The sequence below is a fragment of the Populus trichocarpa genome, chromosome 3 (assembly GCF_000002775.5).
Source record: "Populus trichocarpa isolate Nisqually-1 chromosome 3, P.trichocarpa_v4.1, whole genome shotgun sequence".
NCBI lineage: Eukaryota > Viridiplantae > Streptophyta > Magnoliopsida > Malpighiales > Salicaceae > Populus > Populus trichocarpa.
The window spans coordinates 12,912,436-12,928,090 of record NC_037287.2 but is presented as its reverse complement, the minus strand read 5'-3'; the positions used below and the strand labels follow the sequence as shown (position 1 = coordinate 12,928,090).

At 35.7% G+C, this 15,655-nt stretch overlaps 1 protein-coding gene across 3 annotated transcripts; it reads right to left on the bottom strand.

Annotated features, from left to right (window-relative positions):
• Nucleotides 1–1,217: 1,217 nt before the first annotated feature.
• Nucleotides 1,218–13,739, bottom strand: LOC7465490 (cleavage stimulation factor subunit 77). 3 transcript variants are annotated; one of them, XM_002303448.4, is made up of 23 exons: nt 13,487–13,739; nt 13,342–13,422; nt 13,178–13,240; nt 12,857–12,966; nt 12,647–12,747; nt 12,060–12,121; nt 11,762–11,902; nt 11,502–11,630; nt 10,831–10,877; nt 9,477–9,540; nt 8,547–8,667; nt 8,300–8,358; nt 8,137–8,205; nt 7,127–7,267; nt 6,902–6,966; nt 6,203–6,299; nt 5,743–5,802; nt 4,759–4,911; nt 3,985–4,051; nt 3,799–3,900; nt 2,689–2,847; nt 1,969–2,181; nt 1,218–1,626 (listed from the first exon to the last, which is right to left on the bottom strand). In XM_002303448.4, exons 1-23 carry the CDS (start codon nt 13,523–13,525, stop codon nt 1,460–1,462), a joined length of 2,310 nt encoding a protein of 769 aa, XP_002303484.1. In that variant the 5' UTR covers nt 13,526–13,739; the 3' UTR covers nt 1,218–1,459. The 3 variants fall into 3 exon arrangements, with proteins under 3 accessions (XP_002303484.1, XP_024453615.1, XP_052307479.1); XM_024597847.2 differs by lacking the exon at nt 12,857–12,966; XM_052451519.1 differs by lacking the exons at nt 12,060–12,121; nt 12,857–12,966; nt 13,178–13,240; nt 13,342–13,422; nt 13,487–13,739 and having other exon boundaries at nt 12,647–12,748.
• Between the last annotated feature and the right edge of the window lie 1,916 nt (nt 13,740–15,655).

Sequence of the window (15,655 nt, the reverse complement as noted above, 5' to 3'; positions counted from 1 at the left end):
TTGATTCCAAGTCTAAAAAATTAAAGCAGGAAATTAAAAGATTTTACAGAATAGAAAAAACACTAAATTACAAAGAAATTAAATATAATTGAAATAAAATAAAAGTTTATGGGCAAATTTGAGGTAGCTCAGGGCTCCACGAACTAAACCAAATCAATCAATAAACACTCCTATATTATTCAATTTATACTAATAACTAGGAATTTAAGTTTTGAATTGAAATTTGAAAAGATTTGGATTTAATTTGATTTAAGACTTGGTCATGGTTTTAAACTTTGAAAAGTTGTTATTCGCCCCCCCTTTTCATTGTCAAAATCAATCCCTGATCCATATACTGGCTTTCCCTGCCAAAATCAATCTCTCCAAACGGCACACGAGTTGCATCGGCAATTACAGAGTCTCTGACTGTCCTATATTGTTTCCTTCCCTTGATTGCCAACTCTTCACTCAATCTGTTCTGTCTCCTTGACCAACTCCAGTCCATACTCTAATGAATTTTTACATGGCAATCCAGCCTTTGTAAGTGCAACCGGAGAGGTGAACGCATTCCCATGGTAACCAGCAGGCAGTTTTATGCTATCCTTGCCACTTGCACTAACCGTGAACGATGCAGGAACAATCTTATCGGGGATCAAGTTGCATTGCAACCGTTCAGCATTTCCATAAGCAAGTAGTTAGTTAACACTGGAAACGTAGAACTTGCACGGAGGTGCGGTGGAAGACGTTTCCGAGTGGCTCCAGCTTGTTGCAAAGACAAATCCCCCACACATCAAACGAGTCATGTATGGATTGAAAATAAAGGTTAAAAAAAATTAATAAAATCCTAAACAACAATGCTGATCAAGGAAAAAAAAACGTCTCCATCGTAATTTCATTATTTCGTAATGAATATTTGAAATGGCATCAAAGATTTAATATTGACGAATAAATCGCTTTCGCCAGTGCCTTCATAGTGTTTATTTTTTGGTCGTAAATTGGGTTTCGATTTTTTTTTATTTGGCTTAGCTTTTAGTCTTTAGATTAATTAGAGTTAGTTTCTAGACTAATTAGATAGTGTTTTAATGTTGTAATTGAAATACATTTTTTCTCCTAAATTTAAATCATTTAAACTCTTATTTAAGCCTTTTATTTAAAAAAATCATGTTGATAAAAAATAAAAAAGTCATGGCTTTGTCAAAAAAAAAAAAAAAAAGAATTGCATAAATAGAAAGAAAGAATTTTGACCCAAAAAAAAGGTTTTTTACTCTAGAATTTGAATCATGGAAATTCTTTAAAATATTTTTTTTAAATCACCACAAAATTAAATAAAGTTTTTTGAGAACGGCTCCACAACACCTTGTGGAGACTATAAATCCTAACTTTCCCTGTAGCGTGTGGTCGTTATAATTTGAACTATCAAAATACATCTATGTAAAAACAGATCTACTCGCACTGACAATTCATTTATGCCGAATGGTGATCAGGTGGTACTACCAGACAGATCTCCTGAAAGAGCACTTCCGTATGATACTGACCCTGTCTGTGAAGTGGTAGCAGCAGCTCGCGATTTTTGAATCTGCCGTATCCTGAAAACATCTCTAGGTAATGGTTGGCTTTGGACGGTCGCCGTTTCATCTTCTTCTTGCCCTACAGTCACGGCATCCATTATAAGATACAAAAGCAATGATGAAGTTCAAGCAAGATTTTTTAAATTAGGAGGTGCAAAGCTTGGATGGACTTTTAAAATCTTAACCCTGATAGATATCAAGCAACACCCAAAGCCAAATTGCTATTCAAATATAAAGTACTACAATTTCATTTGCTTCAATACATGAAAAGGAGAAAACTTGTGAAAATTTTTGTAGTGCGAGAAGTATATCTTTAAGGGCATGTGACACAGTGACCGGCACATACAGTATGTAACCAAAATGAATGAGATAGCAATAAGCATAGTTTCAACTAAGTGTGAATGAAAAAACATAAACGTACTGTCTCGGTCCTTCCGTTTCCCAGATTGTCTATCCCGTGTTTTGAAAGATGAACCGCTTGGGACAGGACGTGATCTGCTCGAACCAGAAAGATCACTTGTTGCAGGACCAGAAAGCATTGGAGTTTGGGTTGTCCCTGACTTTCCTGTTTTCCCAACAGGTACGTCACTCTGCAAACAAATTGATAATACAATATCTACATTTGGTGCAGGACCTAGAAACAATCAAGAAAAAAACATTAATAACCATGTATAGCAAATAGATATCAGCAGCAGCAGCAGTAGTTGGAGATTTGGACTCTCCAAATTGACCATGTAAAGTACAAATCTGTACGGCACAAATGTACCATGCAATCAAATAAAATTTAAAGGTTGAAACCTACATAAAATTCAAGGAGCTATAAATCTGTAGTATAGAGCAACCACCAAGCACAATAAGCAAGAAATGTTTGCTCACAAGCATCCTAGTTATTCCCATATGGAAGGATCAGATTTCCCAATTTACAAGACCTCTCCTCATGTCAAAACTGACGGGGTGGGGGCGGGGGAGGCGGGGGAGGTGGGGCGGTTTCATAAAGATAAAAAAAACAGTAGTGATATACACAACTGCTCGCATATCATATCAACAAGAATGCAAGCAGTTAACTGAAATTTTTAATGCAAAATCTTGGAAATTGAAATTTTTACTAGGATATATATGGTATTAAAGTCTGAGTAATTACCTTCAACTACGGGCAAGTTTGCTAAAAAAGATATCAATGCAGGTGGTGTTGCTTTCAGCACCTCATCAAATACATTGGGTGCCAATCCAATAGGATTCGACAATGGGTTAGAAGCAGCCTTGAACCCAGACGCTGTTGTGCTAGGTGGAATTCCAGCCTCTACATAAGAACACCACTTAGTATATGCCAAAATCAAAAGTCAAATATACATGATTAAATATGCATGCAAATCTCGTTGTTTGATTTTTATAAGTGACATCTTACACTTACTATTATCAACTTGTACATCTCAAACCTATTCCATCTCTTATTTCATTTATCTGGCAGATTTAACAACTCTATACATGATTGAACTGTTCTTATCGGATAATGGCATGGCCAGATGAGTAGCCAGGAGGAGAGTTTGATAGAAAATGATGCCAGGTGACAAGATGTAGGAAAAAGGAATGTAGATCATAAGTTTGCAGCTGGTATAAGATTTGAAAGGCCAGACAACAAAATATTAGAAGATCGGCAGAAAGATGTCTGAATTTGTTTGAATGTTTGATGCAATGCCTAATAGTCCAATAATTCAGCCAATAGGAAGCCTTGAATGACCAGGTCAATTAGATGACAACAAGTTGGCCCTGTACTAGGTTTGCTGCCCCTGCCCCAACTCCACCAAAAACAAATTGTTGAGAATTGGGACCGTTGCTGAAGCAAACATTTTCTCCCTATAGCTTCACTTTTCAGATATTTTTATGATGCATAAGAATAATCAACATGTGACAAGTTCTGTAAGTATTGATTCCAGGTGGTTGTCAAGTGGTAGCCATTTTCTCTGACATGGCATGAAAGACAATAACATGATCATTTATTTCGTCAAGCCGCCTAAAAGGCTCAAGTGACCTTAACAGACATCTTATCTGCTGTCCTGTTAATTTGTGGACGCAGGAAAATTTTGTTCAAGCAATTGTAGCAGTTCATCATTAACTTCTATGCCTATTCCAGATTTTTTATTGTATATTACAGAGCCAGAGCTCCCTTGGGATTTGACAATAGTGTATAAATATTTGACTTGCAACAAACAAACAACACAAAAGTACAAACCATGCAAAAAATGTTGTGTACCTAGCTTTTGCCTTGGGTCATAAATTACCGTTTGTGAGGTATCTGGATAAATTACTTTACCAGATACATTTGAATTACTTGCCAGACCAGCAGGAATCTTATCTGTATAAATATAAAGCAAAATTAACCCAGTGGAAAAAGACAGAAAAAGGAGTAACTATGTCAACAGACAAATGAAATTAGTACCTAAAGTCGCAGGTCCATTAGAAACAGCAGACTTCTCTGCTTTCTTATTAATATTTTTAGCTAGCCACTGAAGAATCAAAGAAAAGTTTCAGAACCAGCAATACAAACATAGAGAATTGTATCTTGGAAGGCACTAGCATAAAGTTTATAATGTTTCAACACGTTTTAAATGGCAATTTTCTAATTAAAAAAAGCATGCATATCCTATAAACAAAAAAAAAGGAAATAAAAGAATAATTTAACAACAGTTAGTAATTCTCCTATCATTTAATATCAGTGGCATGCAATGTGTGTTGTCCTCAGAAAGTAAGATATGATATAGGAACATGGACACAGTTTTGTTCTCTGGAATAATACTTTGATGTATAGTCCCGAGGAACAGTATATGCATTTACTTAGCAAAACATCTTTTCATTACTGTTAACAATGTTGCTTTCTTCTATCTGAATGAGAACAGGACCAGTATTTGTCTATGACAATCTTGTAGAGGACCTATCAGCTGGAATTTATAATGAATTATGTCAGACATCCAGCTCTCTGAGAATTCAAATATTTCTTTAGGGTTTTCTAGTTATGATTTGTTTAAAGGCCTCAAAAGTTCCCCTCCCAATTATTATTTGGAAACTTAAATGTGAATACATTGAGAAAGCTTCAACAGAAAACAATCTGAAATTTTCTTCTACGACTGCAGATTTAACATGTTAGAGGACAAGCAATGGTCATTTTCCATCGCAACATTCAGCATAGCAAATAACAAAAACTTTCAATTGGTACCTCTTGCCGAGCTAAGTGATCCAAATCCTTAGAGGAGCATGGCCAAAGATCCATGAAACTATACCGTGACACAACATCCTGCAATGAACTCTCTAATGCTGATGCTCCATCTTCCCCTGTCCTCGAAAGAGCTTCTTTTCTTCTTTGCTCGACCTATACTAATCTACTAATAGTGAGGACTGAAAGCTTGTTAAGGAAAAATCAAATTTTTTGAAGCATGAAAAAATATCTAAGAAAGAGTCCACATCGTTTGAGTGAGAATCATATTGCTGGTGAGTAGCCAAGTTATATTACACATTTGCAGTTGTTTGGAGTTCAGATTCTCATTCCCATGTGGTTTGGTGGAAAGGTGTGCTCTGACACTCATCGCTCCCACATTATGTCAATTCCCTTCGAATCTTCTTCATTAATAATTTTCTCCTCGCCAAAAAACTCAATAGGATGGAATGGCTCAAATCATCAAAAATAGAAAAGAGCAAGAAGAATTCTAGTAACATTTATCTATCAACTAGGCCACTCAGTTTACAAGGAATGATCATGCCTCGTTTGAATGATCATGGAATCCTGCAGAATAAATGTCATCATTCATGACACCCTTCCATTGGTAAGAACGGGGAGATAGAAGGAATGAGAAATATGAAACGGAGAAGAGGATGTACAAATTCTAGATGGAGGGGAGAGTGAGGAATTTTGGGATTATATGCAGGTTGGATGGCGTGTGCATGGTAGGAATTAGGAATGTAGTGTGTAGGATATTGCAGGGAAAATAATTTGAAGGTTTCAGAAAGACATCTTTCTATTTTTAGATAAATGGAGAATTATAGATAAAAAGAACAACTCTGACCAAAAAGAAGGCTCGACATTAGCTGTTCTGATTTATCATTGATCATTTTGTGAAACCATATTCATCATGGCACATACTGTCAGAAGAGTTAATAGTAACAGTTCCATTTGTTAAAATGTAAACCAAAAACAAAATATTACCTTCAACATGCTGGCAAGATCACCATATGTTTGCTCAAACTGGATATATCGTTTCCAGACCTGTAGAAGCATTTATGAGAATACAATACATTTAAGGTACTAAAATGCAGTTAGAAGCATTTATGAGAATACAATACATTTAAGGTACTGAAATGCAGTTTGAAAAAAAAATAGCAAGCCAAGATCGTGCTAAAACTTTTGAATGCTTTGACATTTGAACAATGGTCAAAAGGCAACAAAATCCAAGCCATGCCTCTAGCAAACGTTCACATTTTTTTCCAAACAATACCCCTAACTTCTTGTTCACACAAGTTAATATGTGAAAAATAATTTTTTAAATGTGACTCAGAGTCAAAAAGTCACTCTATAACAGCCTCAAAAAGAGAAAAAAGAAAGAGCTTAATCTATGACATAATGATCTATTATGCTTATACAATGTTGTAAAAATGAGAGTGAAAACCTCAACAGATTCCTCGGGTGGTAGCGAGCTTAATGCACGCTCAAATAAAGCTCGAATGTTTCTCTCATCATTCAAACGGGACAAGAAATCTGCATATCTGCAACATTCAGGAGAAATTTTGGCATTTAGAGGAACCATATTAGCAGATAAAACAATCATGAACATCTATCTTAGTGCTAGTATTTCCGCCTTTTTTAATAACAGAACATAAAGATGCACCATCCAACTTTGTTCAGGTCACAATTTCCTACATCTGTGTCCCAAGTAACAACCATAAATATCAAAAGTCACAAGTATGGTATCCCACTTAAGTAGCAATTTCAGAAGCAAACGTTTCAATAGCGATACGCCCATGGCCATCAGCAAGTATCCTTATCAATGGTAAGCCACACCACCATTCGCAGACAGCAGTAAAAAAAATTGCTGGTCCAAACTTACAAGTATTATTGCATAAAATGGTATTGCTACAGTGATGAATTTATATGTAAATGAGAACAAAAGATGATGAAAGAACTGTTTCTCATTGGACAAGATTCCATGGAAATCCACATATTATACATTTCACTAGATTAGGTAAAAAATAATAGGGTATATATGAGATTGGGGGGGGGGGTGTTGGTTTGTATATGAAATTTAGGTCTATGTGTGCATAAACCAAATATATGCCAGAACTCAGATTAAAAGAACAGCAGAACTCACTCCAGAATGTACACTGGTTCATGCATGAAGCGTTTCAATCCTGCTTCAAAAATATTGTGCGCGATCTGCAAGAATATACAGCATAAGAATCATCAATTTAGATAATCTTCCTTGGTTGGCATAAATTAACAGATGCTGCTCATTGCCAATCAATGTAATGAAAAGCATGAAGCTGCCATAGAGAAGTTCCATTTTTTTCTTTTCCTTTCTTGCCAAGAGAAATACCTTTGAATCCTTGTCCAGACAAAATGCTATCAAAGCATAAGCAACATAAACATGATAAGAGCAGTCTGGGGATTTCCGAGCATCTAAGAAGTACTTGCGAGCTGCTTCCACTCCTTCATTCCTTCTTAGAAAGCGAATAAACTGCAGCATGAAACACCATAAAAACAATCAATAAATCATTCAGAGTAGCATGACTGCATGAGCCATGAAGTATTTTATTAACACAATGACCCAATTATAAGTTTAGGATATGCATGGAATCAGAATTTTCTTTTGAAACCACAAATCAAGCAAAAAGACAAACCAACCAACCAAATAAAGAAATAAAAAAAAACATGTTTGCAGTAGTTTTACTAAAAATGCAAGGAACTTAATCTTTTTGAAACTTTTGGGAACCTTCCCTGTCACCAGTTTGTCAAGTCAATTAACTTTATAACATGATTTGGTTTTACAATTTTGCTCATGCTTGTACGGTAAATGGGGAAATCTTGTGATGCAAAAAGAAAATAGAGCTTTATTATTTCAGAATACTCTAACTTCACTGCCTGTGAACTCAAAGACAGGCATGGCTTGGCTAGATGGAAGTGCCATCAACCACATTTGCAAGCTGCCTGACAACCCAATTCTTAACATCATCAAAAGCCACAACTCTGCCTGTTGGTCATTTCCACTACACTGCACCTCAACATCTTATCTCATTTATGCTTATGTGGACCCTTTCTTATTGTCTGGATTTTCAACATAAGTAGATCAATAGAGAAATCAAATTTATTTGAAAATTCAACACTGCCACAATTTCTTCATAAACAACCACTACAAGTATCCTCCACCATCAGTAATTCATCCACACCACTAACCATCTAAAATATAAAGTTTAAATCTTCCAAAAAAGTTATGCTATCCCTATGCTCATGTTTGTACATCAATATTCATTAGGTCTCCAAGATGCTCTGACAAACACAACACATTCAAAAGACAGAAATCAACAGCAGAGCCTGAGAGTTCCTTACCTGTATATGAGCTAGTGCTGTTGCATTAACACCATCTCCCAAGAGGCTTTCGTAGATTTTCCTTGCAGGCTGCATGAAAGCAGAAGCATACTTAAAACATCAATAATGAAGACAGGGCCACTTGAAAGAAGAAGAAGAAGAAGAAGAAGAAGAATTTTCATACCTGGATTGCTCCACGAGATTCCTCCAACTCAGCATAAGCATACTTCAGCGTATCTGAATCTGGTTACAAGAATTAAAAATACATGACAGGGAGAGATGCTTCAGTCCAGTCAAAGACAGACAACAGGAAATAATTGAACTATATTACCTATTTAGACTCCAAGTATAGCATAAATGATAAAGAATATGGTAATATGAAGGTTACATGGAATTTCAAAAACTTTATTTAGTAAAAGAAGAAAGAAAACCTGGAAGAGCCTTCAAAGCCCTCTGAAACACTTTGATTGCAGAATCTATAGAGCCACTTTTTGCATGCCAGGTAGCATAGTCATACCATACATCTTGATAATGATACAAATACATCAGACACTGGAAACCAACACAGTGCAATGAGCAATTCATTGTTGAAATGTAAGGATAACGAACCAAAAACCATGTTCCAACAAAAGTCAATGGCCTTGAAACTAGGATATGCATTAGCAAGCATGATAATTCAGACAAATTATTTGAATGTGATCAAACAAAATGCAAATGGAAGTTAAAGAAAAGACATTGTACTGTCTAAAAGATAACATAAAAACCATCGCTACATAGTACTAAACAATTAAGACAGTATGCTCAAATGATTAGCCATCACTGCATCTCATTCTAACAGGAAAGCCAAAATTGTGCCAGTAGTATCCGATTCTTTGCAGCAACATGGTTGTTCAGAGGCTTTCTTAAGCTCCAGAATAATTCCAAAAAATAATAGAAACTTTTAATCTCCAACTGCAATATGTGATAAATGGAATGCATCACAGCCATATATTCTTTCTTTTGTAAAGATATTTGTTTTAGTCTCTTTTCCTTTCCTTTCCATTTCATTTCTTTCCTTTTTCATTACTGCTTGCTCATGCTACATAGCTAATGTTCTAACAAGTTTTGTATTACCCTTTTCCTTTCCTTTTTTCTTTTTTGAGTTTAGGTTTTATATTACCTTTAATAAGATGGTTACAATGATAAAAAAAAAGTTAGCACAAAGATCCCATTAATTTAAGTGACAACTGACGAAAAACTAAGGAGAAGATGCAAGTAATTCCAATAAAGTATGCATATGGAATAAATTGAGCTTGAATAAAGAACTAGGCAAGGAAAGAGGGAAGCAGAAATGGAAAGATAAGCAACTGGTCTCAGATTACCTGCTCATAGGTGAATATAATTCGTTTGTTGGAGGACACGCTGTCTATCCTTTGGGGGTTTCCTCTGACAATTCAGATATATGAAATTAATTAAAAATGCTCAAAACAAAATCTCATCTAAACTTATAGCTTAATATTAACATCCAATTAATGAAAATGAAAGATGCGCTGGTGATGACTGCAACATGTACAACCTTAACAAGTTCACATAAACATGAATCACCTCATTCTATAAGTCAATTGTCATTGGATATTCCTTTTATGGCATGGACAAAGGAAATAAGAAGTTGATCAAATTTTCAAACTTAAGAAACTTGTAAGTTAATGAGATTTATGTTAAGCTAATCTCTCTTTTATTTGCACAATACCCATTTCTCTCTATTCCGGAGAGAGAGGGGTAATATGTCTAGGGACCTTATTTTTTCCAAGAATTCAAATGAGAGATGGATTCTGGATCTCCTCACTTCACTTCACTTCAGATTCTTGATTCCTTTTTCCTTCACACCTGATAGTGGGGTATAGACTTCAGATTTCAGAAGGCTCTATAGATTCTTCTGCAAAACCAGTGTACTTATCTCACTAGGACCTAAATATTTTGCATTTCCTATTAGATGTATATATTTGGAAAACCAAGGGGTTGCCCAAGATTAAGGCTTTCAGTTGGAGTGTGGTTCCAAAAACATTAGCGCCAATGATTTGTTGATGATTAGAAGGCCATACCCGCCGAAGCCCCTATCATCTAATATTTGTGTTAAGGTTGTGACACAAGAGCTTCATCTTATTTATTTTGTTTCTGGAATTATATTTAATTAATTAGTTAGGAGTCATGTGAGTAGCATGCGATCTTTTAAAATATTTTTTTGCAGATTAAGTTTGTATAAATTGGCAACCAAGACTAGTGAATCCTTTTCCTACAAGAGTTGGGACTGGGCTTTACATTAGTACAAATAGGCACAGTCTTTTGTTTCTTATCAATACATCCAAACTTAAGAGATTTTTCAACAAACCATAAATCTTAACATCCTTTCCAATTCCTTCAACTTTATTCAAGTTTTAGCCATCCCACTGCTTTGATTGTTGTGTTATATTGTTTCCCTATTCCAACCCTACACCAGCTTTTCATATTAAAATGAGGCAAGGAAAACTTATTTTCCAAGTCTCATAAACAAAATAGGATATTTTAGTGCAAGCATGCTCATGCTTCTATTAATTCAAAAATTAGATGATTTGAGGACCAAAAGCTAATAGGTAATTTTATCTACTTTAAACGCAGATTAATTTTCCCCATGCTACAGGTGTAGTTCATCGATTCATTCATGTTATTGTAAAAAAATAAAAGAATCATGCCTCTTACTTCTCAAACGTCAAAAATCTCTTCCAAGCCATCCATTGTTGTTCTTCCTGTGACATGCATTTGTATTACAGATTGCCCAAAAGATAAAACTAAGTGATGTGTGTGCAGATAAGAGCTTTTATTTATTTATTTGTTCAAGAACTTTATAAAAGCATACTAACAAGCAGGTATTACATATGTCACAGCCCAGAAACTCTAGTCATATGTTGTTTCTTCCAAAACAACCTGATATGGTGGCTAGCCTCCTACTTTAGTCAACCAAGCATAGGACTTTTCTAAATTTTAAAATGATTCCGAACTCACCCAGTTTAGAAAACATTCCTCTAACTCCTACACTGGTTAGATGCCAAACAAAGTGCTTAAGACAGGGAGCAGACATGCATCAATCTTTGGATCTTATGGCCAATTCTCATACGGATTCTTATATAGCCCACGCTTGCAGACAAGTCAGATATGATATGATGAGAGGCAGGGCTAAAAGTAAAAACTATTAAAGCAGAGTATAAAACACTTAATTTGATGGCTTCTAGTGATCTTGCTCATTTACATTCCACATTAGATATGGACACCCATTTGAATGTTTAGACAACAAAAATTTGGAAACCCAAGTACTTCTGTATGCATTTGGGGAACAATAATTACTGAAAAACCAAAAGCAAGTGGGAAATTACCTTGAAAGATCCAGTTGGTGGTACAGCTAGCATATTATAATCAATTTCGTCAACATATTTCTTCTGCTCCCTATAGACAGCCCTGGCACTGTTATATTTTGGTTGATATTCAGATACGAGTCCTTTGGCCTGGTTAATAAAATGTCATAAGATAGCAAGCATCTAAACTGCACACGCATGTGTGTGAATAGGTATAAATTCATTTACATTTAACAAGAATATGGCTTAGATCACAAATGAATGCCATAGCTAAACATTACCAATTGCCGGCTGACAGAATTTTCAAAATTTTCATATTCTCTCCAGAGTTGTTCAACATGATGGGTAGGAGTGATAATAGCTTTCTGGTATGTTTTACGTATAGCGGTCATCCGTATTGACTCTTCCTGTGCAGTTTGAGCCTGCATGTAAGACATTATAAGAACAAATAATGATAGATAAAATATATGTGTGTGTGTGTGTGTGTGTGTGTGTTGAACAGAATAACCATCTCATAACAATCATCGCTTTGAATCTGAAAATGAAAAGTGGAAAATATAGATAAGAAATTCAACAAACTGGTAGTGACTTCAGAAAGGTAATGTATTCCATCCATACAGGCCCAGATGCCATGTCTGCCCCTGGTAACACACGCATCAGAAATGAACACCATTAGATCAATCCCATTTACTATAATTACACAATTACAATTTGCTACCCTTATCAAACCCATTAACGTGTATCCACATATACATGTACATTCAATAACCTAGTTGATTGTGTCTTTTGAAAAACCATCATTGCCTTGTGCCTGTATAGGCAGATAGCATGTGCTCCCTACACAGGCAGTCAGTCACTGCGCATGCAACAATACTTGCTTTAGTTAATTGTGGAGCTCAAAACACTATAATTTAAGCCAGGCCAACCAATAACCCAAGGTTCTATTTTAAGGAAAACAGCCAATCCAAGAGTGTCAATGATCAGGCATCAAAACATGGCAGAAGTGAGAGAGAAAACAATGGCTCTGAAGGTCAAAGCACTAAAAATTATATGCATAGATGTGCAGAATTTGTTGCGTTTGGTTAAATTTATATGAGCATGTACATATAAATATGGCAAAAACACAATCAGCTGAACTAGTAAAGTAATCGAGGGAGATAACACACCAACATAACCAAGCATGAAGTCAAAAGCTTTTCTTATTTCATCCTGCCCGTCTGCACCCTTCTTCTCATTGACCTTTCTGATGAATCGAATGTAGCATCGCCTACAAAACGACAAAAGATTTTCAAGTCCATACTCCACTGAGTTCCATGTAAAATAAAGTGAAGATGTTCTACAAAAGAGAGATATGAGTATAAAAGAGAAACACATACCAAAGAGGAATATGAAGACAATTCAATAAACACCGGCTAAATATCTGTTTTATAGCATCATCATTATTCACAGCCATATGTGCCTCCGCATATTGTTTCCAAAATTTTGACTAAAACAGAAAGTGAAGTAACCTCAAAACATACATCAAGATATGTTCTAAAACGATATCCATAACCCATTTTACAACAGAAAACACATGATAATTCTTCTTTCAAGCGCAAAGTTCAAAACTATGGACAATTTGTAACTTGTTATAAGAAATAGAAAATATAAAAGTAGAGACCAAAAGAAAAGAAAGTTAAGAAGAAAAAAACACTCACGGCAGTGGGAAACAGTGAAAGGATTTGCTCATATATCGGTGCAGCTTGGGCAATCGGCATATGCTACAAGTACAATAACCAAACAACAGACAATCAACTAATAGATGGATAAAGCAAATTAATATACTTTAGCAGAAGAGAAATTAAATCCTTGAAACGCAAACCTGTGCGCTGCTAGCTAATATTTCTGCAGCTTCGACATTGTATGGATCAGTCGCAGCAGTAGTACTTGTTGTTGCTTGATCCTATCAAAAACAGCAATCCAGTTCAACAAGAATCGACAAAAGCAGCACAGAAAAATCAATTTACCTTTGTTTCAGATTGAGCTCCATTATCGACAGATGCCATTGTTACTTTTTCAGAAAGAATTTAACTAAGGATTCGGATTTTCGCCGGAAAATTCACCGGAGGTGAGTTCTCTGCAAGAGTGGGTTGATTTAGGGCTAGGTTTAAGTGAATCGTGCTCTTTCTCTCTCGGTCAGGATACATACAGACATGTGAGAGAATTCGTCGGAGCACCAGAGCACTGCAATCGCCTCTCTTTCGTCTTTCCTTGATCCTTATGGTTTCGGTTTAAAAAGATTTAAGCCCAGGGTTAAGTTGGGTCATGGGCTTTTTGTTGTGATGGATTGGGCCCATTATAATTTTCGGTCTCTCAAAGTTTTCGAAATCGAATAAAATTTTTGGGAATTTAATTGATGTTTCTATAAAGCAAAACAAAACTGCTGATCAGCATAAACTAGAAGGACCAAAATATACATAAACTTGAAGGACCAAAAACTGTTGTTCATAGATGGTGGTTTAGTAACTATAGCTGGTATCTATGCCCAAGACCCAATTAATTGCAAGCAAAAATATAATCTGAGAACAAAAAATTTAGGCTTGGTAGTGTTCGGTCGCGTGGCACTGCACAACCTATGTATTGATTCTCTAAGAATCCAAATGAAACATGACCTACAGTTCAGTAATTAATAGCGATATTGTGGTATTAATTGTTTTTTAAAATAATTTTTATTTAAAAATATATTAAAATAATATTTTATTATTATTTTTTAAAATTTATTTTTAATATTAAAATATCAAAATGATTTGAAAATAAAAAAAAATAAAAAAAATTCTTTTTTTAAAAATTATTTTTAAAACACAAAAAATAAATTGTTTAAAGAATAACCTACACGGTCTGAAACAGAATAATTATACCCAAAAAAAATTAATAGATATATTTTTAACAGCACAGTGATGGACCAATCAGCTCAACTTTAGGAAAGTGTGTGTTCTTGTAATGCATGAATTGGACCCAGCATTCACCCCTTTTTTGGACGGGACAACAAAGATAAGGGACCAGTTTGGGTGTCTTGCTTGCTAGCAACTGTATTTCTCCCAAGACGAGAAGAAGACACTATAAAAATTGTCTCCTAAATACAGAGTACATATTTCAATATTCCCGAGATGCAGTGCTTGAAGACTGTGGTTAAACTTATATTTTATGAAACTTGTATTTTTATTATTATTTTAATGTATTAATATCAAAAATAAATTTTAAATAATAAAATAAAATTATTTTAATATATTTTCAAATAAAAAAATACCTTAAGAAACACTACTAATAAAATACTGATTAGTGTTCCGATCAAGTGAAGGTACACAGAATTACTTTTTATTGGCCTCTACTAATTTTTTATTGGTAAGAGAAATAGTTTTATGCAGTGTTGATAAACTAATCTCTCTCTCTCATGCATATATACATACATACATGTGTGTATTAATTATAATTAAAAGAGACCAGTGTTTTACTGTAGAATAAATTATTGTGAATTGTGAGTGCTTTCATTGTAGATTGCACTGTTCGGTATCATAGCATAAGTTACTATAGACCGAAAGTGCTTTCATTGTGGACTGCACTGTTTGGGTTTGCTCTTTGCTAAAAGCACTGTGGGTTGGAGAGGCATAATGACAGAGTTGTCCTTGCCACATAAAGTTGCAAAGACCGTAGGGGTGGGATTGTCTTTTTGATTGGGGAGAAAATTGTCAGTTCGGATTTTGGTGGGGCTACACAACCCAGGCTGCAAACACCTGACGCTCGGCTTTAAGCCAGGATGCTTGGGCCAGATCCGCGAACCGGCACCAGACACCTGGCGCGAGGGCAAACCAGCGCGCCTGGCAGCAGCACTCGGCTGCGGACACCTGGCCCTGGGGCTGCCATGCCCTGGGCGCTAGGTAAACTCGCACACCTTACTAAAGACCCGACGAGCGGGTCTACAGACCCGTGCGTTGGGTGTCGACTCCTGCGAGCAGGTCTACAGACTCACAAGCCCGGGACCGCGACCCAATGTGCCCGACTCTGCAGACCCGGGCGCTAGGTGCAGACTCGCACGCCAAGGTCTCTTCTACCCTGCGCCTTAAGTTTGCAAGCCCGGGCGACGGGGTCTGCAGAACCTGCAAATAAGAAAAATGAAAAAAAAATATAATATCAATTAT